Source organism: Lathamus discolor, chromosome 4, assembly GCF_037157495.1.
Source record: "Lathamus discolor isolate bLatDis1 chromosome 4, bLatDis1.hap1, whole genome shotgun sequence".
Taxonomy (NCBI): Eukaryota; Metazoa; Chordata; class Aves; order Psittaciformes; family Psittacidae; genus Lathamus; species Lathamus discolor.
In genome coordinates, this window is record NC_088887.1 from 38,283,678 (window position 1) to 38,310,314 (window position 26,637).

Below are 26,637 nucleotides of genomic sequence, written 5' to 3' on the forward strand. Positions count from 1 at the left end.
GAAATCAAATATTTAGGCACTTTGAGGACTAGTATTTTAAAGTGTGCCATCAACGAGGTACTGTGTAGCACCTGAAAATGACTGCTGCCAAAATGCTGTGACAGTAACGTGTACATGAAGCTTTTTACTTGTACGATATTCATCAAGTACAATTCAAACTTGTTTTGCCCAGAGTGAAGAGAACGTTGCACCCCTTACTGTAGCCAGCCTTTTAGAAGCAGCAGCTGCAGCAAACAATACAGGCTTATCCTTCTTCAAAGTCACAAATATGCACAATATTCTCCATCTGCCACCTGAAAAACAACTGCTACTGCAGTCATTCTCAACTCGGGGATGGGGGGGGGTATGACTGAAGAGTCCCAGCCTTGAAGTGTCACAGGTTTGACGTGTCTCTACAATCATTGCACTATTACAAGCAAACGCATTTGGCAAGGCTGAACTAGCACTTTATGTATTTTACCTATTAGTAAAAAGTACAGAATAATCGCTTCTGAGATAGCTTGTTTAACAATTGCTGGTCCAAATAAATATGAACTCTTTCAGCTAGAGCACTTAGGGTAGAACTTTTGAGTTAAAACCTCCAACAAGCATTCCCAAACGTAAGTGGGAATGCTTCATCCAGATTTACTAAGTCCAGGTAAAATGGTATTACTAAAAAACGATGAAAAAAAACTGAATTAACTTGAGCACAAGGGAAACACAGAAGCATAAAAGATATCATTGAAACACAGCATATTCAAAAACCTTCTGTGTCCCTTCCTTGTTACACTAAATGCATAAGAATGCACTTGCAACCAAATTTCCCTTTGTTCGTTTCAGAGTTACAGGCCTTTAATTTGATAAGCAGCTTTGTTTCTATCAACTTTTTCTGTAAAAAACACCATCAAGCTTGTGCTCATTAAATATATATATATGTATATATAAAAACATACAAAAAGTACAAGATAAATCACATTAAGAAACTTTTACAGTGTAATTGTCCTGATTATTTTATTCTCAAGGGCCAATTTTGGTTTTGTGCACAGGATCTCAATGTGACTGTTGTTCCAGAATTCAGCATAGTGCCACTGCACAGAATTCACGTTTCTGTGCAGTCCATTAAAAAAAAAAGCCAAAAAGAAAACAAAACAAAACAGAAAAAAAAACCAACACACACCACAGGACAAAACATTCTTCTTAAATCAAATTCTATTTGTGAATTCAGCAAAATAATTTCTATAAAATAAAACAGCAAAATATTTAAATAGTATAGGGTGGGCTGTATCTGTTTTGCAGGGGTATTTGGTTTTTAGACAAGTTCCAAAAAAATTACACACATTCAAGTTACCAATTTTCATTTAAATACAGTATTTACTGATGCGGTTCTTGAAGTCTTTAAACAAATGTTTATTCTGGAACAGAGATACCTCAGAATTGTATTTGACTAACCAGTAGTTTCTTTTATAATTAAACCCTGCTTCTAATGTTAAGATTTCCTGTATAATGGATAAAGAGCTAAGACAATTCTCGCTTTCAAGTAGAACTGTGAACGAGCAGAAAACCAGCAAGTTAACTTGGTGCAGTGGCACTCACAAGTACTGTGTGATTTCGTTGACTTCCACTTCACTGGGATGCAGTAGAAGGAAAGTGTTAGAAGTTTATCTAATAAGCTCTACCAAAGAAACAAAACAAGCACACCAAATACAGTCTATTATGCTCCAGGCATCCTGGCATAGCAAATTTTTGCATATTTGTTTTAAATCTTTTAAATTCCTATTACTGAAAACTAAGTGTTCTTTATCCCACCCAGAGACAGAACTGTCAAACATCAGATGTGAGGAACATATGTGAAACTGAAAACCACTTGTTTGTCACATTTTCCCTCCCCATTTTATAGTCTAGGTGTAAGAAGAAAAAGTTCTGAGCAATGCAGTTGTCACACTGGGACAACTGCTGTCACCACTTTTTTTTTCCCCCTCATTGGCTACACTAACTTGGTGTGAAGCCATGCTAAATGTTACAGCATAACTATAGCTTCAAAGTGATTAACCTAATACCAGAATGAAAAAGGCAATGAAAAAAGATCTAGAAACAATGTTACATCACCAATTTTCCACATCAACCAAGTAATTAAAAGGTTACCAGCCATTACGTTGCTCATAGTAAAATCGACTCCAGTGGCAAAGAATTAACATGAAACTATTCTTGTGGTTGACATGGATAGGCTTTTTCGTAAAGGAGTTGATCCGACTGCCATGAGGCAGGCAACACTGGTTGCAGAGCGCAGCAGATATATCAAGAAATTTTTTTTTGGGGTTTTTCTTTTTTGGGTGTTTTTTTTTTTTTTTTTTGTAGATCTGTGAGTCTCATCAAGACAAAAAAAAATGTTTCTTGCTCAAGAATTAACAGTCAAACATTAATATACTATATACACCTTTGCCATTTACACATTAGCATCAGGCCATTTATTACAAAACACTATACACTTTCCACTGCAGGCGGGTTATATATTGACAGCAATTTTCTGCAGATAAGACAGTGAATAGACTCTCCACTCCATGTTGATTAGGAATAGTTTCTCTAGTTTTAAATATTAGCCAGACACAGAGAAAAGTTGGACTGTAAGGCCTGGGTGCACAGTCTTGATGGAGCAAGTTAATTGATTATGTGCATTTCACTAATCTTTTGTCTGAGGCGGGGAAACTTCTTCACTGCCTTCATAATTTTCTTGTGCTCGTTGGCCAGTTCGCTGAGGGTTGTTCATATGATGTGCTGCTGGGCCTGTATACGGCTGTCCATGCACGTGGTTATTCTGCAATAAAGCATAAACATTTTAAAGGGACATTAAACTTAAGGCCTCTTCCTGACTAATTGTTATGTTTCCTCCTTTACACTCAGACCATCGAAAAGTATCTTCAAGCCCACTGAACTTCTCGTCTAGTAGTATCTGTGTGAACACACACCACAGTTCCTTCATTCCCCTGAATCACACTTTTCACTTACCTTTTTAATTTACACTGAAGGAAAACAAACTTTCAACTTGTAAAGATAAAAGGATTTACTTGAAATAGTAATATCTGCTTTAGAAATAGTAATCTCAGCTTTTGAATAACAAACAGTTACATGCAAAGCAAAGGCAGCAAAAAAGAAAAAAGAGGAGATGGAAAGAGGCTGCCTATGTGCTGTGGACATTAAACTGTGCACATCTATCAACAGTTTCAACCAGCTTGTATTTTTTTCCTAAGACATTGGGAAAAGCATACCTGTACCTAATTTTTGAGAGGAAAACTTTAATACTACAGAATTGAATGAAATCTAGACCAATAGTTTTCTGCACATGTTCTGCCCCAATTTAAAAAGTCATACACACATGTGGCAAAAGAAAACAACTCATTTATCTACCCCTTTGCAGAGTTTAACTAACTGTGGAGAAACCAGGAATATGAGGATTGTGTGTGTTAGTGAGAAATGCCATCTCTTGCAAGAAGGTGAGCACATCAAACGGGTAATGGTGAGGTTACGGTACATGTCTGAACTCAGGAGCTCAGGGAGGAGTGGGAAAATCTGCATGACTTACCAACTGCTCTGCTGAGAACATCAAGTAGGGGAAGCAAGATGGAGGGGAAAATGGGTTTGGGCAGGAAAGGAAATTAAATTAGCAGATTTGGAATATATAAAATGAATTGGAACAACAAAAATCACAACTAAGTGGGGGATCTACTGTTTTAGTCAAGTCGATAAGAAAACTGGTTATGATTTTTTCAGATCTGGCTTTCCACTGAAAAATATTAACAAAGCAGCCATTTCACATAAAACCAGGCTTAGATTTTATATGTACTTAAGATTTAGAAATCAGTGTTCATAGCATAAATCCTACATAACAGCCACGTGGATTTTTCTGAAAGCCTTCCAATTACCCAAACTGAAATTCAGACCTTGAGGCTTGATTTTGTATTTAAAAAACACGAAAGCAACTCTCAAAATATTATCAATAGCAACAAATATGACAGAATCAAATTCAGTCCACACTAGACTGTGATAGCATTTGTCCTTCTGCTCTTTTTATGGACAATTAATCCATGATCTGATAACACTAAGATTTTCATCTGAAGCTCTAATGGTGAAACTGTTGCTGGAAAAATGGAGGTGTATCTATACCTTTATTCCTCCAAGTGTGACAGCGGGCAACACCACACTTCTGGCTAAATGCCAATAATTTAATTTACTATAAATGCCAAAATAAGCTAACCTGGAACTCTGACTAAATGGTTCAACTATGAGCTTTTACCTGTTGATACTGGGAACCAGGTGAATGGGGATATAGTGGGGCATCTTCAGGTGGAGAAGACTCATGTTCATCTGGAGCATCAGGATCATCTGGTTCCTGAAGTTTGAAAAAACATTTTATTTACTTAGGTAAGATGTATTGTGGTTATTCTATCCAGAGCCAATTCTATATCCAAATGATCCTTTCCAGAAAAATGGAAAAATTTCCACCCCACTGTGGCACCCACAGCTTTGTACTGTACTACATAAAAATTCTATCAACGTATTACTGGAAAAACAGACCCCTTCATAATCTACTTTAAATGGCCACTTTCAATTTTACACTGCTAATTCTTTAAGTGGCAGATGCCTACAGAAACAGTAACAAAAGTAAATGGACATACTGAAGTTATGTACATGAACCACAAAAATAGAAATCCAGATTTATAAAATTTGGTACGTCTGTAATGACCAGTGACTGTTGTTTAGGTTCATGATTTACAGAAGCACTTTACTCAGATTTTTTTTCTTTTACCACAAGTCAAACAAATTCCTTACCTCCTCTGGACAGAGTTCACAAGCTTTTGCAAGAGTCATTCTAGCACTGTGTGATCTCTCTAGGAAGTAGCCATTTGATGTTTCATTGCTTTGTATTGGTGGAGACCAATTATTATAGGTGTATTGGGGATTGCCAGTGTATGGTCTACGCTCAAGCTCGTCTCCAAGCCATTCTACTGCCCACGTCCATTTTCTCTTCAAGTCCCCATTGCTCTGCAGATGGAAAATTAACAATTCAGAATAGTTTTCTCTATTCTTCAAAATAGAAGAATTTTTCTCTTCCTATACATCAGCTATCAGAGAACAGACCACTAACGCACATTTTGCTGTTTAAGAGATTCACTGAAATATCCCTTTTTTGCACAAAGAAAACTTCAAATTTGAAATGAAATCTATGGATTCGCAGCTGCATCACAGAATCATGAGTCCAAATTTAACCAAATTGCTCTCAATCCTGTATACTGAGCTTCTGATACAGGAAGGTTCAATAGAGTTGTACTCAAAAGTCCTAATTTCATCAAGGTGATGAAAACTTAAAAACAGTGGGGTTTTTTTCAGGGCTTAGTTCATTGATTGACTGTTGTTTTTAACATAGAACTGGGAAAAAAAGCAGCAAGAAACAGAACAAAAGGTATCACCTGAAGGATCTGGTAGGCTACAGGACAGTTGCTGAAGAGAGCTACCATGCACTTTATGCACTGGTAAGCTCTTTTCTGATAATGGTTCTTAGAGCGCTGAATGGTGTCAAACAGCCCATCCCTGTCATCTGGGATTCCTTTAAGTGCATTGTGAATCCTACAAAAAAGAAAACCAAAATAAACCCCCCAAACTTCAAGAGTTAAAGAGTTTTAGTATTTAAATTACTCAGTATCTACAATAACTAAACCTTTTTAATCTCAACTTTCAAAAGCCTCATCCTGTAGACATATAAAAGTTAGGTTTGAAACCAAATGAATATTTAATAGATTTAATATACTAAAGTTAAAATTCTCTTGAAATGTGATCACATAGAGAACATTTATGTATGAAATACACTTTTCCCCCAAGTTCACACTTTTTTGCATGTCTTGATATCACTGCTATGACTGATATGCTGCTGAGTCAGACCAGGCTATCACTGGACTCTCTTGAATGAGATGTTTTTAAGAATCAATCCAAGCACCTCACAGTAAATACCAATGAGTTTAGCCTAAATGGCACACTCTTGTATGTGAAAAATCTTGGGTTTATGGGACTAAGAAGTAAATTTCTGACTACTAAGGAAGATCAAGGTGAAAAATCATAGGTTTATCATAAAAATTGAGGTTTTTGATTTACCACAAAAATTGAAATAAAAGTGAAAAAATGCTTTATTAATTTAATATAGATTTTAAACAATCCTCTTGAAAGGATGAGCACAAGAACCACCAGGGAAACAAGCTGTACAAAACATAATAATGATGAATTATAAGAAAGACTGGTCCATACTAACCTGTGAGTTTGCCAAGAGTCCTCAATTAAAAGGATTTGTAGAAGCAGATCCAAATAAGGACGAAGCTCATATGTATATGAATACGCAACCTTAAAAAGTAAAAATGCAGACAACATAAGAAAGCATTCCTTGAAGCATGCAGATTACATGCTGCAATACAAGAATACAATTCATCTGAAGTGAACTTCACTGTAATTTAAATGATACTTCAAGATACGATGCATACTTTTTTTACATTGATTGTGTCAGTCTTCACAGGGGTTGTGGTTTTGTTGGGTTTTATTTCATTTTTCGATACAGGAAGTTTCGCAAAGGACAAAATGTTTCCTGATGAATTTTTAACACAACTAAAATGAAGCCCCAAGCATGTCCGCGCTGAAGAACCTACCTTAAAAAGTACCTTTAGAAAAGCAAAATTACAGTATTTTCCCCTGATATTGCTACTTTTAGATATTAGGTTCAAAGGTTATCCTAAAATGTAAAACACATGGCTAGCAAAGTATCAGTGAAGCAATTTTTATTCTGATTCTTTAAATTGCTGAACAAAAGGACATAGAAAAATGTCATGTTTATATGGGGGGGTGGGGAGGAAGGGTGAACATAAAGATAAGCAATAGTAAAGTTTTATTTGGTGTGGGAAAATGTAAGTAACTTTATAGAGATTGAAAAAGGAAGAAACAAGACAGTCCAAAAAGGCTTTCCCGAGTCCGAAGCCAAGCATGTTCTGCAGACTTGTAACAAAGAACCTTATGAATGTACTCAAACACAAAGGAGGTCTTACAAAATTATCCTGATTTTCTACACAACATAAGAAGTTCTTTTAGGGATAATGATGGAAAAGATTTAGGAAATGACACTTCCACAATACATAAAGACCACCTCAGCTTAGTTACTTAGTTCCATCTTTAACATAGCGTTCCTAACACAGAATAGGTTGACTGCTTTCCTAAACTCATAAAATGACTTCGCATAGTACTCAAAGTACTCAGTTATAGACCTAAGAGTGTAAATACTGACAAAGGATGCCATCTTCAGAAAGGTTTATCAACCACCTGTTACTTATTTAATGCAACATTTCTATATTTAAATACAGAATCATGTGCCACACACATTTATATTCCCATCTTTCTCCTAGTTTTTATTTTTACCTGCCAGAGAAGCTCACTGAGGACAGTTGAAGAGAACTGAGGATTCTCCCAACAGCAGAAACGAAGCAACTTGATGGTCTCTTCAGAGTTGCTGCAATCTTCAATAATTTTCTTCACGTAACTGGTTCTCACAAACAAAATGTCTGTTACGTTCTGCTGAAGTGCCATTATAGGCTGAGATAAATTAGGATCACCATAAGGGTTGGCAAGTGGGGGATTACCTAGAAGAAACAGTTATTACAGATGAAAAGGTACCAAAGCACTTTCGATGTAGACACAACAAAATATAAATTGGTGTAACTCAACAAAAAACAACAGATAGAGGAAGAAAAACCAACCAACCACACAACCCACAGTTGTTTTTCTTTGAAAGATGCTGTGGTATGAAATGACTAAGTTTTCCAACTGAGAAGCTAGGCACTTGCTGCCTGAGAGAGCTAGTTCTTCCTCTCAGGTAAGATTATGCAGGGACAATCAAAGCGAAACAGCTGGAGGCATGTTCATATGCAAGAAGAGAAATTATGGAGTTTTCTTCGTAAAATCTTCTCATCTCTCAAGTTTATCTGCTTTGCTGATTGTGTAACACAGCGAAAACCTATCATATTTTAGGACACAAGGTCTATTTACTGCACAGGCAATGGGAAAGAGTTCAAAGGAATATGTATGTCAGAACAGCCTTGTCTGAAGCTCTAGAGTGTAGAGAACATACTCCTGAAAGAATAAAAAAAAAGTATCTTATTTAGTAAGCTTCATTTTGTGTAAGGCAAGACTGCTGATTTGCTCCTGATGTTCCTAAATTTAGCAGTGTTATTGTTTGAAGATACCCAAAAGTCCAAGACAGAACTTTTCTAGCTTAGTATGTTGAAGCAAAAATTAACTTTACTCTGGCAATAGCAATCATAATTAGCTACAATAATGTTCATACAAACTAAATATTTTAGTACGACATTATGAGTACAGGGAACGTATTTTCATAGGTAGAATACCTTTCAAGTTAAGACTCAAATAGTGCACTGGAAACAAAACCAAATCAAAATTGCCAAATGGTTCTGAAGCTTATTAAAGCACAGTAAAATTTTCAGTTCGTTAATCTTACTATAACACATTCTAGCCCCTACTGACTTCATAGCCTGACACATCAAGCTGTAATGAGCTTGCCATTAAATAGCTTCTCTACAGATTCCTAATTAGGTTCTCTAGAATATGCTCAACAGAACATGTATATGCTAGCTTAAAGTCAATGTAGGCCAATATTCTGTCACTGTTTCTCAAAAATAATTGCACTACTGGATATATTAATGCTTCATACTATGGTCAATCAACTTCTAGCTGATTCTTTATCTGTTTTACGCTAAAGTGCTGGCATGCTGGCTTCTGTTTGTTGTCTTGAGCGCAAACAAGCACCAAATAATTTTTGAGAGCTAACCACAACAATGCAAGGTCTCTTTACTGATAAGCAGTATTAGCTGTTTCAAAGCCTGCTCTAGTGTTTCTCCTGTACAGATTACTTTTGTACTGGTAACATGAAAGTGATTTATTATTTCACTGCCTATTCAGAATCAAAAGATCTTTACGCAGTTCTTTAAAATGAGCTTAAACTATCCTAAAATCATTACTATTTTATAATCAACAAAATACTACTTTACTACTTGGTTGTCTTCCTGTATCTTTTAGGAATAAGCCAAGAAGCATAAGCCACAGAACAGATTTCCGTCTTGTGCGTTAGGATAACAAATCAGTTTTGCTAACGACAAAGAGTTTGGTCATTAAAAAAAAGGAGTTGCTGAACATAAAAGGCAAGTATTTTTCCAGCTAATCCATTTTACACATAACAGCTAAATATGTACAAAAGACATTTACTGATATATTCAATTAATCTAAGGAAACCTAAACATTCACTATACCATTGATAGAAGACTGCATTCGTGATGACACGTTGCAACAACGGATCAGTTGCGACACAACAGTGTATAGCTTCCCCAGTTCAGCATACTGGTATTTAATTGGAGGACCTGGACCTTCATCCAGAGCCACAAGCATGAAGGTTGCAGGAACACTTAGTTTCAGAAGTTGTGTCTTCTCTGCTACACCTTTACAGGGGTGGGGAGAGAAAAGAAAAACAAGATGTATCTTATTTGTTTACATGATAAATTACTTTTCAGTTGCAGGGTTTTATCATAACCATCATTTATGTTTTCTCAGGAAAAAAATACATCAGTAAAGATGCACAAGAAAATTATATTCAGTTGAAATATCACACTGAAGGAGAGTTGTAAATGACTACGATTTGTTAACTGTGCTCATTAGCACTTTAGTAACTAACATTTATATTAATAGCAAAGCCTCAGAGAAGTCTTTTGGACAAAGAATTAATCTTATCTTTGCAAGGCCCAGGACAGGATGAACACCCCCACAGTACATTTTGTTGTTTTTCCATCACATCCTAGATACTTCAATTACAAATTTAAGACATTTCCAACTGCACCATACTATGCAGTAGGTGTAAGGGTGACAAATCAATTTAAGACAAGACAAAAAAGCAAACGAGAAAGCCTCCAAAACCAGCCAAAAACCTAACAAAAATATCCAAACCATACAGCTAGTTTCATTGCAAGAACACCTTGCACATACTACATTAAGTACTTTCTTAAATTTGGTATGTCCCTTCTGATCTTGTATTCTGCTTCTCAATTGGTTAAGAGTAATGGTTTTTCATACATATCCAAGTTTTTTCTTATTCTGAAATACAACTGGGCCTTACCTACCATCTCTCTGATAAGGAGGAATCTAAGCACTCTTTTATAGGATCTTTTTGATCATTAGATAGTTCTGTAGTTACATCCTTTGTAAAACTGATCTCTCACTTGCTCTGATGTGAACAATATATTATTTAATTTCTCAAACTGTCAGACAACTTAATCTTTTTCACAGAACATGAGGTGGTGCAGGAATGATGCATTTCTTGATTTTGCTGAATCAACACCCTACATCCACAGAGAAGCCTTCAGGTAATAGTAGTAAGACCAGCACAACTGCTTAATAATTCCATGATTTATCTTTGCAGGTAGATAATGATCAGACCCACAAATATAATTTAGTTACCCTTTTCCATCTGGCTTTAGTTACCCCTTTCCATCAGGCTTCAACTGCACTGACTATGAAAAGCTAGTGAAGGAGAAAAAGTAAGTTAGAAGATCTCTCTTCTCTGTAATTAAATCCATTATATCCACTTTGGGGGTCATAACACACCTCTGCCTGAAAAGAATGCTTTGGTAGATAAAGTATATGAAGCAACACATATTATAAGTGAAATCATGTTAATTTAATTTCCTAGATTAATTTTACAGATAGGAAATTAAATTACTCTGAAATTGTCCACCCACACAAAATAGATTCCAGAGGAGTGAATGAGAGAGTGTGTGTGTCACTGAATTCTATGTGGAAATACTGAAATAACTCCTATCTGGACTAATGCATATGCTTAATACTTTAGCCACAAAGTAATATAACAGAAATTCACATTTATAACTTGTCTGTATGAGCTGATAACCAGTAATGCCTGAGCTGCTCAGTATTATGGGCATTCTGTAAAATTTACAAGGGAACTGGATCTTCTAGTTTCATAATACTTTACATAAAAGGATTAAAATACCTTGTATTAGAGTATGAGGGAGAGTGTAATAGAATACCACTATGGAAGAATATCTTATCTTGTTTGGAACTTGCTTAAGAGGAAGATGCTTTGTCACTTAAGCTACCATGTGTGAATGAGAAATGGGCCTCTAACAGAAGACACTAATTTCTGGGGAAAGTAAGAATGTAGAACTCTGTGACGTATCACTAGATATGAACCTGTGACTATCCTCATCAACCTGAGAGAGCAAAAGCAACCCTTTATTCATTTGACACTTATTCATACGATGTCTATGGTGAAAGCTTTCTGCAAGCAATGATGTCTAAGAACATATACAGATTGATCTATTTCCTCAGCCTCCCAGAGACTCTTTAAGGGGAAGACAGATACAGAATTAGTGCCTTGTATTCATAGGTATGAGCTTCAAAAGTGAACTGAAGAAATTAATATTGAAAGGACACAGTAGGAATATACAGATAAAGCACAACCATCCCTATCAACATTTTCATAAAGGAAAACCATGCATCTCTCTCTTTTTTTATCTTCACCGACTTCTTCCGGCTCAAGCCAGTTGAGAGCCCCAAACGCTTCTGGGGTCTCATGACCCCCCTGTGAATGGGCCCTGAACAAAGCATCATTTCTCTTGCCATTTTTTCACCACCACATCCTCCCGGAAGGACACTGCCTTATTACTCTAACCTTATCGTGTGCATCTTCCAAGTGTGCTAGGAAGACTCAAGCCCCAAACTCCAAACTGAAGGAACACAAACGCTCTGGGGGCCATTTATATGACACTTAATCATACCAACCTGCCTGAGGCTGAAAAACTGGATTCTCCTGCTGTTACTTGTGTAACTGCATTATTAATAAAAAACAGTTTATTACAGCGTCATCAGCAAAGATCTGTGTAATTTCCTTACCTAGATTGGCATACATCACGAACAGATTGAAATACTGTTGCAAATGGCGCCCATGTTCAGATACTTCCCTTCTTAGAAGATTTAGTACCGCTCTCAGCAAATGATCACTTAAACTTAAGTTATCATAAGCCTAAAAGAAAAAAGAAAAAAAGTTTTCATATTCACAGTTGAACCTATCAAATCTTTATTTTGTTTATACTTTCTACTATGGCAGAAAACAGAACTGGTTAAGAGGTATGGGATTCATACAAGCTCCAAAATACCAGCAGCTGGTACTACATTAAGGTTTCAGGGGGTCTTGGTGTCGGTGGTTTGGGGTTTTTTTGTTTGTTTGTTTTGGGTTTTTTTGTCAGTTCTAGGTGTATGAAATTAGTCAAAGTTTTCAACAATTTCAACGTTGTAGGGTACAGAGGAAGAAAACTCAGGGAACTCCTGGATGCTTTCATGGGTTTTGTTTGGGGTTTTTTTTGGTTTGTGGGGTTTTGTTTGGTTGGTTGTTTTTTGTTTTATTTTGTTTGGCTTTGGGGTGTTTCCCTTTGGTTTGAATTCTAAATGAAAAACAAGGGTTCACTCCCTTCACATTACTTTATTATAAGCCACTACTTTTATTTTGCAGATTTCACATGTGCAACCCAACTCAAAGTTCTCACTAATTACTTTTCACGGAGATTTACAAATGAGGTGCAAAATGGACTGTACAGATTTCCTGTCAACACTGATGTATCTACTCCAGAATTTACATTAAATGCTTATAACAAAGAGGAATAGGCTTTAAAAGTTTTTATTAGAAAATGAAATACCTGACTGGAAGGTCCAGGAGAGGCAAAAGGTGAAGGACATGGCCCATCTTGCAATGAAAAATGTGCAATAAATACTATAAGTTTTGCAAATGCACCCCTCACTTCTGCACTAGGGCATTCCAGAAGATACTCAGAGAAGCGGTTTGAAACATTAAAAAGGACATTGTGTGCAAACCAAAAGCGTACATTCTTGCTGTGACGAAGAAGGATGCATAATGCATCATACCTGAAATAGAAGATGATGCAACTGAAAGATTATGACCACATGTAGACATTGCAAAAGAATGTCTGCCAAAATTCATCAGAATTTGAAGAAAATACGTATTAAGGGTGATCCCCAAACATATTTTCTCACAAAACCCCTTAAACTATAGTTCCTATAGTGATACTAGCTATCACAAATTAAAAACATCCCTTCAATTAAAAACCTAACATTTAACTGTAGCACTTTACTTCTGTTACCCATAGGAACTAAGACGGGATGATGATCCCCTATAACAGTAAAATAAGTGTTCCAGAGAGGGTCTTGTGTGACTCTGTCCTCTTTCCTGCAGCAATATTTGAACTTCTCTTGACATCTTAACAGGAGTAACTTAGCTACTCTGAAAGTTGCTATTGAAGAAAAACGCAAGGTATATATTTGCCATGTATTACACAACTACTTAGTAGTAGTTGGTAAACTACTGGTCATCATGAAGATCATGTAAAGACTAGTAAGCTACTGGTCATCATGAAGATGTGGTGCTATAAGTACTGTTTGTTATATTACAGATTTGAATTACAAGCCCTGTAACAATGTATATAAAGCACTCTGCTAACAGTCTAGAAGACTATTATACATGTTTCAGAAACAAAATATATATAACAAGCTACAAAAATGGGTTGAGAAGAGCTTTGTTTAAAACTTCCCAAACCATGAACAAACCACTCTGATTTAGTCAGAATATATAACCTATTAGTTTTGCACTAGTAATAGACTGTACTCCTTTATCCTTAAAAAGCAGACAAAAAGTAGATTTGGGCTCTGTTTGAAAATGAATTTTGAGGCTGTTCAGCACAGCAGCTTATTTTAAGGCTCAGTTTCTTCTCTGTATTTTCTGTTCACATTTCCCCCACTTTTCATATGCACTCTGACCATGCACCTGGGGGAAGAGGGGAAAATGGGACAGACCACTAACACCTTTTATTGTCAAATGCATATAACTGGGATCTTTTAACAGACATCAAACTTTCAAAACTGATTGCTCTTAAAAGACAAAATACCAATCACTCGCAGGGCCACGGACTATTTTCTTTGTATGAAATCCTGTGGTAAAGAGAAATCTAGCAGCGAGCTGAATACTAATCATAGTTATTTCTTCTGCTTCAGGCAACAGATGATCTTGTCCTAAAGAAAAATCAAAATACTCACATGTAGACAAAGTAAAAGCAGTTTACTTTTAACAATTTAGCTGATTCCAGATTACTGTTTTGTCTTGACATTGTCTTCCAATTTTAAGCAGAAACTTGATCAAAACAGGCTTTAACTTCTATAATGTATCATTTCAAAATGTAAGCTTTAAGACAGGCACCTGGGAGGCTAACCAATGTCTGATTTTTAGAAATTCAGCATCTCACCTTTGAGAACTGTGTTCAGCAGAACAGCGCACAAACTGAAATATTTTAATATGACTTAGTGCATTAACTGAGTCACAGTTGATAGTTTATCAAAGTATTATTTGCTAAATATTCTGGGATGTACCACTGATGAACAACTCAGCAACAGATGTTTAACTGCAGAAGTCTGGATAGACAGAGTATTCAAAGCAGATCACTCAAAATTTTCACTATCAGACAAATTGTTGACAACACAAATAAGAAGTTTCCTGCAAGAAATTAATCCATAATTACCACACTAACATACTAACCTGGAGGAGGATTTAAGTAGACACTATTACAAGTAAGCAACTTCTTTATGAACTGGAAATATTCTAGGCTGTACTGCATACGATTATGCATGAACTGCACGTTCTGCTTCCGTACGCTTCGTTCAATGGCTGATGGCATTTTAATCTGATGGGGTTTAATGGTGATAGAGAGTTCTGAAATATATTTTATTAGTTCATTGTCTTTGTCTATTGTGTCCATACGTTCATAAAAAAGAATATAAGCATTCCACCACCTCTTCTGGCGTCTGTAGGACATACGCTTCATCATGTGATCGAATACTTCTCCCATGTATTCTCCACCAAAACACTGATTTTTCATTTCTTCATCATCATCCATTTTACACTCTGTTACATCTCCATCATCAAATTTATACCACCGATTCTTCTCACCATCTCCACCATTCCTCTGGATAATGTAGGAGTAATAATGTCCACCACTGGCCTGGCCACTGTGTACAAGTACACCAACAAGCCTGTATTTTGTGCTCCCAGAGTGTTCATTTTCAGACTGCTCATTTTGTATTATCTGATTTTCAGGATTTACATCATCTCCTTCCAATTTAGCTACACCTGCCACTGTGTAAGGCTCCATGTCCAGCTCTCGTGGAAATTCAAAATAGTCATTGAACTTGATTGCACATTCCCTTTCCCAGTCATAATCAAATCTTTTCAACTGGATTGCAAGAACTGGAGGCAACTTCTTAATCAACAAGCGTTTCACTGTATCAACCTAAAAAAGGACATGAATAGTTATCAGCTCTTAAGTTTCCATTCACATACTCCTACCAACAACTGAATTTGGTAATTAAATGATTTTTTTTTTAACCTGAACATTAACTAAGACTGAACTTAGTACAGCTGTAATATCACAGTTGTATTCAACTGTAATATGTATGGAATCATTACCTTTTTGTTGCATTTTTCACAATGATATGCATTTGCTCCTTCCAATAAATCTCCCTTGACGTACTGTTCCAAAGAATCAAGAAGGTTTTGGTGATTTCTTATATCTACATTCAGAGTTGTGAAGGATTCCTCGCACTCATACCTACCAATGAACAAACAAGTGTAAAAGAAAGGTAGTAACATGCTCAACTTTTATGTTTTACAGTTGCTACACAACAACTTACTGCAGAAGTTTTATTCAGCACTTGATGTCAACTTCTGGCAAAAGTAGTGAAGAAGTAAAAAAAGAATTATTTTTTTATTGCAGTCTTCCTACAATTACCTTACAGTATCTGCAAATTCTATTTTTTGATCTGCATTAATTATAGTTACTTTATGAACATCACAGAAATTACTTGTATGCCTCAAATTCACTGAAAAGATCATGGAAATTAAATCTTCTGGCACATCTTGTTTTTAACGCAGTTTAAGTAGCACGACAGACTCTTGGCTAACTTAAGCTAGTAGAGAAGCACAGACAGCAAAGCAGAGTATTTTTTCCAATCACTTTGCATATTCTTGACTGACTGAATTTAATTTTTTGTGTTATGACACAACTTTTACACAATTTCCTAGCAGTGAAACAGCAATGCTTGAGACACAACCAGTTAAAACATCTTGGAAACGTTTTTTGGTTGGCTGGTTTCTGTGGCTGGTTTTTCGGTTGTGTTGGGTTTGTTGGTTTTTTTTAGGATAAAGAAGTGATAAATAAACCTTAAGAGTTGCATCTATTCCAACATAACCCTGCAGGGCTTGTTTATTGGATATGGTATCATGCATATAAAGGGTTCTGTAACAGTGAATAAATTAAAAACACTTCAACCAAAACAGCATTACTCATTCATCTATGAAATAACTTACAAATTCAGAAAGGCTTTCTCATACCTCAAATCCAATGGCTTAGTTTGTCATCAGTTTTGTCCTCCCTAAACTATCTGGGTAAAATTTTTATTAAGAAGTACAGTTACACAAATCCAGTAGAATTCTATAATGATAGATAACACTTGTCTATCATGTAAGAATCACAAAGGATCTGAAAGATGTTGTGAACAGTAAGAAGGCCAACTGTCGGCGATACAACTTAACACAATTATAAAAAAAGCCAACTGCTGAAAAAGAACAAGTCAATCATTAGGCCATCTTGAACCTTGCACATAATTTTAATCATCCATCTCAAGAGGGATAGAAGAAAGTCTCCAACTGTACAATTCCTAATTCGATTCCTCCAGAAAGCATCTGTCATTGATCACCATCATCAAGACAGTATACCACAGAATTTCAGTCTGATACAGGTGTTTTTTTTGGTTTTTTTTGTTTTTTTTTAATATTTACTTCATTATTAGCATTTTAAGTTATTTAAACATACAGCAAAAACCTTAAGAAAAGATAAACTTTTTTACACTATTATCCCTAGTTACAGCTTGTATCGTGAGTATGGACAGGGTTTCACTCATTGGAAGTAAAGATTCATACTTGGGTCAGCATTATCCGCACATTGTGGAAGACAAAAGCCAGCAACAGCTGTTTCGTATGTCTTAAAACTTTATACATTGCATGGTCCCTAAGTTGTTTTCACTCTTAACATGGAAAAGCTGTATCTTTTCCTCTGCTGATCAATACACAATGCTTCACATACAACTGTTAAGTAGAAGCAATAATCAAGTATTTCAAGGCACCTGAAGACAAATCAATGTAGAAAAACACACGTACCAAATTCTATTAGCTTAAAAAATCCCCAACAACACAACACACCAAACCAACAGCAAAACCACAAACAGAACCTACTCTTGACTCTTTATTCACTTTCATAAGGATAAAAACACAGGTATCCTACAAGAATCGTAAACACTTACCGATGTGGGCATCCTTGACAAATCTTCTGATCAGCAAAGGACCCTCCTAGAACTTTACTTAACATTGCTGGATGGCCCAAAGCTTTTAAAGCTTCATCTAAACTGTCCACTAAGGAATTAAAAAATTCTAAAGCATCATGTTGTTCACGTAGATTTACAGGTTCACCCCAAAGTCTGAAAACAAAAGCACATTCTTGTCAAATATTTTCAGTTTTGTTCCCCAACAATTTATTTAAAAAAAACCCCTAACACTATTTACGCTATTCATCTCTCATTCTTACTGACCACGACTATTTGCTGGTTTGTGATGTAGGATACTACCTGTTACACTGTCCCTGACACTTAGTGATAAGTAAAAGCAAGCTTTTGTGTATAACATCATAGTTAATTCACTCTCAATATCAAGCTCAAGAACTACTAGAATTCCAAATAACCATCTTGCTGTAAGCTTTAGTTTACCAAGAGACTTCTACAGAATGGTAAAAGGTAGGATAACAGATGCAAGGCTGAACAAGTTCTGCTAATTTACAGTTAACATCACTGTAATTTCTTCTATTACAGTTAGTTTTGTGGCATTTCAGTGGCCCAGTGAACAGACATTAATACTAAATTTTCTATTTACCTAAATTGTTTCCAAAACCCTCTTGGTACATAGTACTGTAGCCTGGAAGCCGCTAAATGACCAAAAATTACTTGGAGATGCCTCAGAACTCCAATATTGTACTCTTTTCTATCTTCTGTTTTACTCAGTGCTGGTTTGTCTTCATACTGATGTGGATAACCAAACACATCATCTCTTGGGTCAACATTGCTCTGAAAAGCAGAAGAAAATTTGTGCAATTAATTTTGATACATAGCTGCCTTATAGCCAGTTGTATCCCTTGTTTAATTTAACAATCTAAAGTGCTTCATATTCTCATCTGAAGAAACAAGTGTCTTTGTATGCATTAACAGAGTTCTGTTGGCAGAATTAGTGTATGGTGCTCTCAAGTGAAAATCCATGAGGAGGAAGTCTGCAAACCCTGCTACCTGGATCTTTTGAACTGCCTCTCTGACAGTAAGCCTATTCAAATAAGAGACATTATGCCACTGCCCCCACTGCCAGCAGTGGAAAGAAAAGAGAAGCAACCTGAATGTTATAACCTTTTCCTAAAAAAGAATTCTATTTCAAAGATAAGCAAGTTCTGCATAATTAAATTTTACCTCATTGTCCTGCTTTTCATCCCCAGACATGTCATCATCTACATCACTGCCTGTGCCTTCAATTGCAAGAATCCCATTCCTGATGGCTGGAATCATGTACAGCTGCTGAATGACAGAATTCATGTAACAAGTGGCACCAGCATTTTTTAGCCCTACAAACCCCTTTGGTGGTCGAGGCCCAACGGGTGGTAGATATTCCCATTCTGTGAGCGCTTCACAAGCTAGAAGAAAATAGCAGAATGTGATTAGAAAACAATTTTATTATAAAAGAATCAGAATATCAATGTAATACAAAGGGCAGCTGCACAATATAAGTACTAGCTCGCATCACTCTGCAATTCACTAAAGCAAATGTTTCAGTCCAAAATTTAACTGCTAAAATAAACACAAATTCTATGATCAGTATTTCTACCTGTAATCCTACCATTACACTATTTTACCAACTGCATAACTAAAAAGGTGGCGAGACAAAAATTCAGTCTATTTATGTATCAAACAGAAGTCTTCTCTCAATACCAGCAAGTTTCTTAGCTGAAGAACTCAGCTGAATGAATCTGGAGTATATGACCAACTTATAATACCTTTCACAAATGTGCAGTGTTTTTAAAATCAGAAAATTTCACATATACCTCACTTTCCCTTGCCAGGATAGGAAACAGTGTTAGATAATGCTATTTATATGACCTTGTGACAGATTTCTTTCTTTCCTCCCGAGTCTTCTCCCTCAGACCTCTCGCATCTCTTCACAGTACATTTACAATCACAGGTTTACTACATTAACCTGTTGTTCTGTGGTTTTAACACAATATGAGATCATGCATGTTTGCAAGCAAGCTATACTTGGTATATGACGCACACAGCATGCACAGTTCATACATGTGTTCCCTCTTCCGCCTCACATACCATGGAGAACTGGGGTTCTACTGTGCTTACCAAATAATTGAGTGCAAGGAAATGCTATAAAATCTTTCTAATTGTGAGGTGATAGGAAACACTTCCCAAGAGAAAAGGATGAAGAAAAAAAGGATGAGGCAGGGGGATAAACCATAAAGCTGCCCTTTTCATTTATTCATTTGAGATGGAACTGAACAGAGAGATTGAAAAAAACTCAAACGATTCAGTGATACTACCAACTGGATAAGTAGCACTGCCATTCTGAGAGGAAGTGGACAATTCCCACTATGAGAAACAACTCCTAGTTGCTTATTGTTTTGCTAAACTCTAAAAGTTTAAATATTCTTTAATCATAGAATGGCTTGGGTTGGAATGGACCTTCAAGATCACCCAGTTCCAACCCGCTGCCATGGGCAGGGACATCTTTCACTAGACCAGGTTGCTCAAAGTCCTGTACAACCTGGCCTTGAACACTTCCAAGGAAGGAGCAGCCACAAGTCCTCTGGGCAACCTGTTCCAGTGCCTCACCACCCTCACAGTAAAGAACTTCTTTCCTGTCCTATCTAAATCTATCCTATTTCAATTTAAAATCATTGCCCCCTGTCCTCTCACTACAGGCCCTGATAAAAAGTCTCTTTCCATCTTTCTTATAAACTCCCCCTAAGTACTGAAAAGCTGCAATAAGATCTCCCCAGAGCCTTCTCTTTCCCAGCTGAACAACCCCAACACTCCAAGCCTTTCTTCCCAGACAAACTTGGTTTTGCTTGTTTTCAGTTGTTCCACCCACCCATTCCCCCTCTCCCTATCTTTCTTTCTCCTTTCCCTGTCAATATGACAGCCAAAATAGTTGTTTAATTATCCCATTTAGGGCTGCAGAAAATATGCTTTTTATTAATTTTTTAAGAAAGAAGAAAGTCTTACATGCTTTTTATTGGTAACAAAAAATCTATGTTAAGTATGAGCCTTTTGTCACCCTTGTGAGTATTACTTGCTTCATTTGAGTACCAGCTTTTGAAACACTTAACATTTACAAGTTTCTGTACATACTGCAATTGCTATAATCTTTCTCCAGTGAGGAGAAAGTTCTTTGAGTGCAGAGCTGTGCTGAGACAAGGCCAAAACTGAGAGTGCAAACATCTGAGGAAGGACCACAACAAGCAGATAATACGTACAGAACTAAACAGGACAGTGAACCTGTGCCTGTGTCTGGACAAGGATGACAAATTAAGTGAGCAACCAAGAGACTGGCACTAAAACTAAGCCAAAGATACCTGATGAATTTCTGGGATTGGTTAGGCAGAGCCTGAAATGATGAGACAAAAGTAGAAGATACAGACAGAATGAGGTTCCTGGGAGCTGGCACGGACAAAGGGGAGTAGCCAGGTCAGGGTAAGGGGGGTCTGACTGTGTAAGTGACTGGGTCTGGAACTTGGATGCAACTGCGTAATGCAAGTCAGTACATTTACCACATTAAAGAAGAACAGAGAAAGGCTACGCTGACAAACTTTTCTAGATTTTTGACAGCTTGATGTTGCAACATGAAAGCAGCCACAAACATACCACAAACTAAAACATTCAGCACCTAGTTCAGCTGACAATATAAACAAAACCTAGGCATAATATATACATTAAAAAGTAGAAAACAGATAATTAAAAATATTACATACTAGTGATTGCTGTACCTATGTAATACATTTCAGTCAACGTGTCTACTATCTGTTTGAGATTTCGTACACATCCAACTGCTAGTGCAACTAGTAGCTCAAACCCAGCGTTAATAGTAGCTGGTGAACTACAGACTGGTATAGCCTGCTCAGCAGGCAATTCTCCATTTCTCATGTACTGTAGATAAACATTTGATGCTGGAAAGATGAAATCATCTATCAACTCCTGCAGGGAAAAAAAAAAACAAACAACAAACAAAACAAGGAAAATAAATCACCTGTTACTTTATAAATTTGTACTAGTAACAGAGTAAGTATTATTACGTAAATGAATGTCTGAGAAACAGAGTAGTACTTAAAACACTCAAGAGTTAAAATTGAGACCAACACCATCATAAACTTTTAAGTTTAGAACAGAATAACTCCATTTTAATGTGGTTTCCTGCAAACCCACCCCCCACTACAAGTTAAAAATACAAAACTCTTTATCAATTAGTGTTGTAAAAAACAACATTCCTGCTGTATAATACCAGAGGTACAAAGAAGACATGACTGATGAAAGAGACACTCGGACATCATGCATTTGTTCAAACCTGCCATAAATGTTAACAGCACTAATTAGGAACATGTGAAGAAAAGACAATACAGGGGCAATGAAAGAAAACAGTCCTGTACAGGACCATCCTGTATGTAGCCCACTGTCCTTGTGTGATGTTTGCTCTTGGCATAACAGCTCACAAGGTCACAGCGACTCCATATGCCATGGTTCCAAAGAATGAGAATGTTAAGTGCTCTTATGAATGAAACATGTATTATAAAAAAAAATTTAAACCCTGATTGGAAGCCCTTTTCAAATAGTTAAACTGAGATCTTTTATGGTTACAGACCATAAGATGCAAGGCTTGTTTTTACCTTTTTGTATTTAACACCCTCCCCAAATACCATCAAAAAACTCCATACATCAAAAAACTTGAACCTACTTTAATGAGATTAGCACCTCCTTTTTCACAACCAATATGGTATTTCTTTTCAGGTGTCTGGAATGCTAACAACTCTTTTGTTACTCCAAGGTGACCCTCTAAGATAGTTTCTTCGACACCCGTTTCCCCTGTTCTTTTTACTTCATCCTGTAATTCAAGCAAAAGTTAGCATAATATAAATACTAGACACTTACCAAGAGTAAAACTTATTTCACATCAAAGTAGTAAAAAAATGATTATTAGAAATAAATTGATCCTGAAACTTACCCTAATCCTCTTAAGCCAGTCAATTTCATTATTGAGAAGAACTTCAGCATTGGGTACATTAATACTACTGTTGTAAGCATAATTAAGAAGATGTCTTAAGAGAGTGAAGTAGTCTCCAGAATGCTTAGCTCGCTCTCTTGCAGTACTCTATGTAAACAAAAACCAAATAATATGCAATTCAAACATGCTTCTACTTAAGAGTGCAACTCGAACAGAAGCCTAACTCTACTGAAACCTTTACCTCTAAAAACTTACCCCTAGGACAGTAAACAGCAGGGTAATGAAGAAAAGGAGAGGTCTCTGCCCCATGCAACACCTGGTAGCCATTAAAAAGAATTGCTCCTGTGCCATCTGACGAACAGTTCTGAAAAATCATTTAATAGAAATATTAAACTCAACCTTCCGATCCAAATAGGACAATAAAAAAAAAAAAGGGAAATATTTGTGCTTATCTGCTTGATGCCATTCTCTAAAACTGCACATAATGTAAGAAATGGGAATGCTTTACTTATTCTCCACTCATCATATTGTTTCGCCTTGCAGTGAAATTTTATATAATATTAATTACTATTACAAAACCTGTTCCACAAATCGAATATTTAAAGGCAAAAAGACATTTATCAGCAGCTAACCACTAAACCTTCACAACTGCCACCAAATACTGCATAACACAACAAGCAATTTGCAAGCCTAAATAATTCTTTTCTGTGTTTATTTTTTTTTAATTTTCAAGCACCAGCTGTGCCTGAAAGACACATTAGAACTGCCCTAGTAAAACTGCTCTTATGTATCACTTCGGCAGCCTGCTGAGCATCTGTGATCAAAATTTATCAGTAGTAAGAAATAAGAAAAGATGACCCCCTGAAAATTCAAGAGGCTAGAATTAAAAGCCATTTCCCATCTATAGACTTAATCTAAGCACTGGCATAATATAGGAACAGATAAGCTTGAGGAAAAAAAGTAACTTAAGGCAAATCCTATTCTTTCAAGTTGCAACACTGCCTCAGCATTGTATCTTGTGAAAAGTTAGAAACAACTCTGCTTGTGTGGGGAGAGAACATAAATTAATGCTGTGCTTTATAGAAGTATCTCAACATATAAGAAACCAAACTTTACAGTGTCTTTCTGGTTGTGGCTCTTGTTTTCTACTCATGAGGTCACTGTGGAAAGCACACACTCCTACTTCCCTCAGAGTTCTTTCACCTGCAGTTAACTGTGCTTCAAAAGACATGCAAACATGATCAGAGGTCAGAGCAAAGATGCAGGTAGCTAAGCACTCTGCCTCTGGTATACACTTAGGAAAGTGCACAAGAACAGGGAAGCATGCAGTGACAGTTCTCCAGAATGTTCTCTCGGTTTCTAACAATCTGTGATTCAGAAAGACTAACTAAAGCAGTATTTCATAGCCCTCACTGGACAAATTAATGAACAACCCCTCAAACTATTTCCAAACTAAAGGTTTACACTGCTTACATGTTATGCTCATGAAGTTCTCATACACAGAAACAACGTTCTCTGTTTCTTCTCTTAGTTACTCCTGATTTTAAAAGTCTCTGTGGTGTTCTCCTCCCACCATGTATCTCTTCGCCAATACCAAGTGCCCCAAGCTTTCCAGCTGTTCCTCAGATGGAAATAATTTCAGAGCTTTGATCTCCCTTGTCACCCTTGCCTGATCATTGCAAGTTCTACTACATTGCTTTGAGTTAAGAAGGCCGTGGGAGGTAGGGGGTCTGTTTTGTTCTTAATAATAACTGACATTTTATCTGCTCTGATTGCTGAGCTGATGTTTCCATAAAACTCACAGAAATTTCTTTTCAGATGTAACCCTTCAATTGCTTGGGACACATCACACAGACACTCCTCAGGTTCATGCATTTCAAGGCAGAATGAAATAGATAAAGGTGGTATTTTCCTAAAGCAGAAATGTGACCAGTGAAGCACAAGACTTCACACTGTTAAGTCTCTAAGGAGCATGAAATATGTGAACACAAGTATTATACTTTCATGAGGCTATAACAATCTAAGCGCTCTTAAGGAGCCATGGGATGTACAGCTGCCTTAATACTGGCATTTTGTGCCACGTTAGACACCATGACAACAGCATAGAACTGGCAGATAGGACAGTTGCATGGTGAACTTACATTCATCCAGCAAAATAGTTGAAGGCCAAATGCCTCCATCAAGGCAGCAGGCAACCTGAATCCCATCCCATTGATAGTCCCAGGATACAGACTTCTGCCCAGTTAGCACAAGTCACCCTCTTCAACGGATACAGGCGCCACTGCTTTCCACAAGCAGTAAGAATTTTTATTTATATGGGCCACATATGTATGACCACTGAACAGTTTGCAGCCATAAGCTGGAACACTTCTGGGTTCCAGGGTCATTTAGGACTAACTATTCAACTGCCCAAGTCATTCTTATATTCAGGGGTTACCACTATAAAATCAATTACCTTGGAGCACAAGAACTGCTCTAGTATTCAGTATTAAGCATTTTGCATTCTGTTTCGCAATTTATAGGTAGCACGGTTATGCTATGAGGAAACAGCATTAGGCCCATACAATCTCAACATCTGAAATAAACAAACAAAACCCACCAGTCCATCTAAATCTTTTCCAGAAAGATTGTATTTGTGAGATCTGAACTTGATCATCTTCCTTGTCTTTTATGGTGCACCAAAAACATTTTCTCACATGCGTATTCTTTCTCACATTGTTCTCCAATTGAGGATACGAGATTAGAGAACAATAATTGAAAGGATATTCAGAATTCTGCCCAGTATTTGCTGAACTTTCTCTACACTGCAAAAACTGATTTGTTTCCACATTAAGTCAGAAGAGGTATTTTTTTTTTTTTAGATTACTTCAACTTCACTGTCTTTATGTTCAAAGCAGTCTGTTTCTACTCATATTTAATGCTGTTCTACCATGTAATAATGAACAGCTGCATTCAAAGTGAGATTATCAGATGTAGCAGAAGTTTTACAAGCATATGAGAGAAGAGAGCTCAAAGGTTAGCTTGTAATGACAATATGAACAATTTTTCCATACAATAAATTCAGCTCATTTCCTGTTCTGGTAGAGGGAAAAAAAGCAGAGATAAGGAGCTGAGCAGCAGTTCACTTGGAGAAGGGAAGCCCTTAAAAATTTTATCCCCTCCGACAAAACAAACAAACCACATCTATTAATGCTACTCTTATTATTAAAGGGCAAGAAGCTAACATATCCAGGGAATTAAACCCCAGCTGTTCAGACTTGGGCTGACATGCTAACAAACATGTGGAAAGAGAAGCCCACACAGCTTGTTTCTTCCAGCATTTTAGGAAGAAACATACAACAATTAACTATTCAGTAGGCATAATATTATCATACAGCTGGGGTTCAAATTCAGTCAGCAAAGCTCAAATCAGCAAAAGTAATTATCAGAAGAGACTAGCAAAACCATGACAGATATTCAATCTTTAAATCAAGACAAGGTTTTGCTAGAATGCCATTCTATCTCCATCACAAACTGTGTTAGATGCAATCCGCAAAATGAAATTCAGAGACTAAACTGTTTAAGACTTATAGAAGTTCTGATTAGAACCAACAGTCAACTTCCTTAAAGAAATACAACCAGAATAGAAAAATCCTCATGAAGAGCATCTGCAGTTCCAAAGACAGAAAGAGTGATAAGTGTTGATACCAAACACTAACTGAAATATACATAAATGCTGGTGAACACTTGAGAAATGTCACCTTAACTCCAAATATAATGCACAAAGTCAAATAACAACAGTGACATTTACTATAAAAATTATCACTCATTACTTGTATTTTCACAGTTAAGATGTTAAAAAGGCACAGATCTTATAAATCTTCAGATACTAAAAACTAATTAAAAAAAAAATCAAAGGAGGGGGCACTGACACTTGCCCATGCCATTCAGCTGTACTGGTGCTCCAAATGTGACATGCGGCCAACATATACCTACTGCCAAAATAGTAACTTGGTATCAACTGTTGACGTTTTTAAAAATAAAATGTAGTGATTTCTTACTCATCAGCCTTGAAAGTTACCCAAAATAGTGAAAGACAGCTTGTTCCATTTAATGTGTAAACTTACAACATATATTTGCCAGCATGT

At 36.6% G+C, this 26,637-nt stretch overlaps 1 protein-coding gene across 1 annotated transcript in view; it reads right to left on the minus strand.

Moving 5' to 3' along the window:
- Positions 1-1,170: 1,170 nt before the first annotated feature.
- The window catches only part of USP9X (ubiquitin specific peptidase 9 X-linked), a 100,213-nt gene continuing 74,746 nt past the window's right edge, over positions 1,171-26,637 (minus strand). The window contains exons 27-45 of the mRNA XM_065677123.1: positions 22,766-22,874; positions 22,511-22,657; positions 22,244-22,390; positions 21,267-21,489; positions 18,706-18,926; positions 18,125-18,315; positions 17,503-17,676; positions 15,611-15,752; positions 14,684-15,434; positions 14,040-14,163; positions 12,777-13,002; positions 11,977-12,106; positions 9,327-9,512; positions 7,423-7,643; positions 6,275-6,363; positions 5,442-5,598; positions 4,804-5,016; positions 4,268-4,363; positions 1,171-2,791 (exon numbers count right to left, since the gene is read on the minus strand). Coding sequence (XP_065533195.1) covers positions 2,657-2,791; positions 4,268-4,363; positions 4,804-5,016; positions 5,442-5,598; positions 6,275-6,363; positions 7,423-7,643; positions 9,327-9,512; positions 11,977-12,106; positions 12,777-13,002; positions 14,040-14,163; positions 14,684-15,434; positions 15,611-15,752; positions 17,503-17,676; positions 18,125-18,315; positions 18,706-18,926; positions 21,267-21,489; positions 22,244-22,390; positions 22,511-22,657; positions 22,766-22,874 — 3,682 coding nt within the window. The 3' untranslated portion in view covers positions 1,171-2,656. The remainder of the gene's footprint in view (positions 2,792-4,267; positions 4,364-4,803; positions 5,017-5,441; positions 5,599-6,274; positions 6,364-7,422; positions 7,644-9,326; positions 9,513-11,976; positions 12,107-12,776; positions 13,003-14,039; positions 14,164-14,683; positions 15,435-15,610; positions 15,753-17,502; positions 17,677-18,124; positions 18,316-18,705; positions 18,927-21,266; positions 21,490-22,243; positions 22,391-22,510; positions 22,658-22,765; positions 22,875-26,637) is intronic.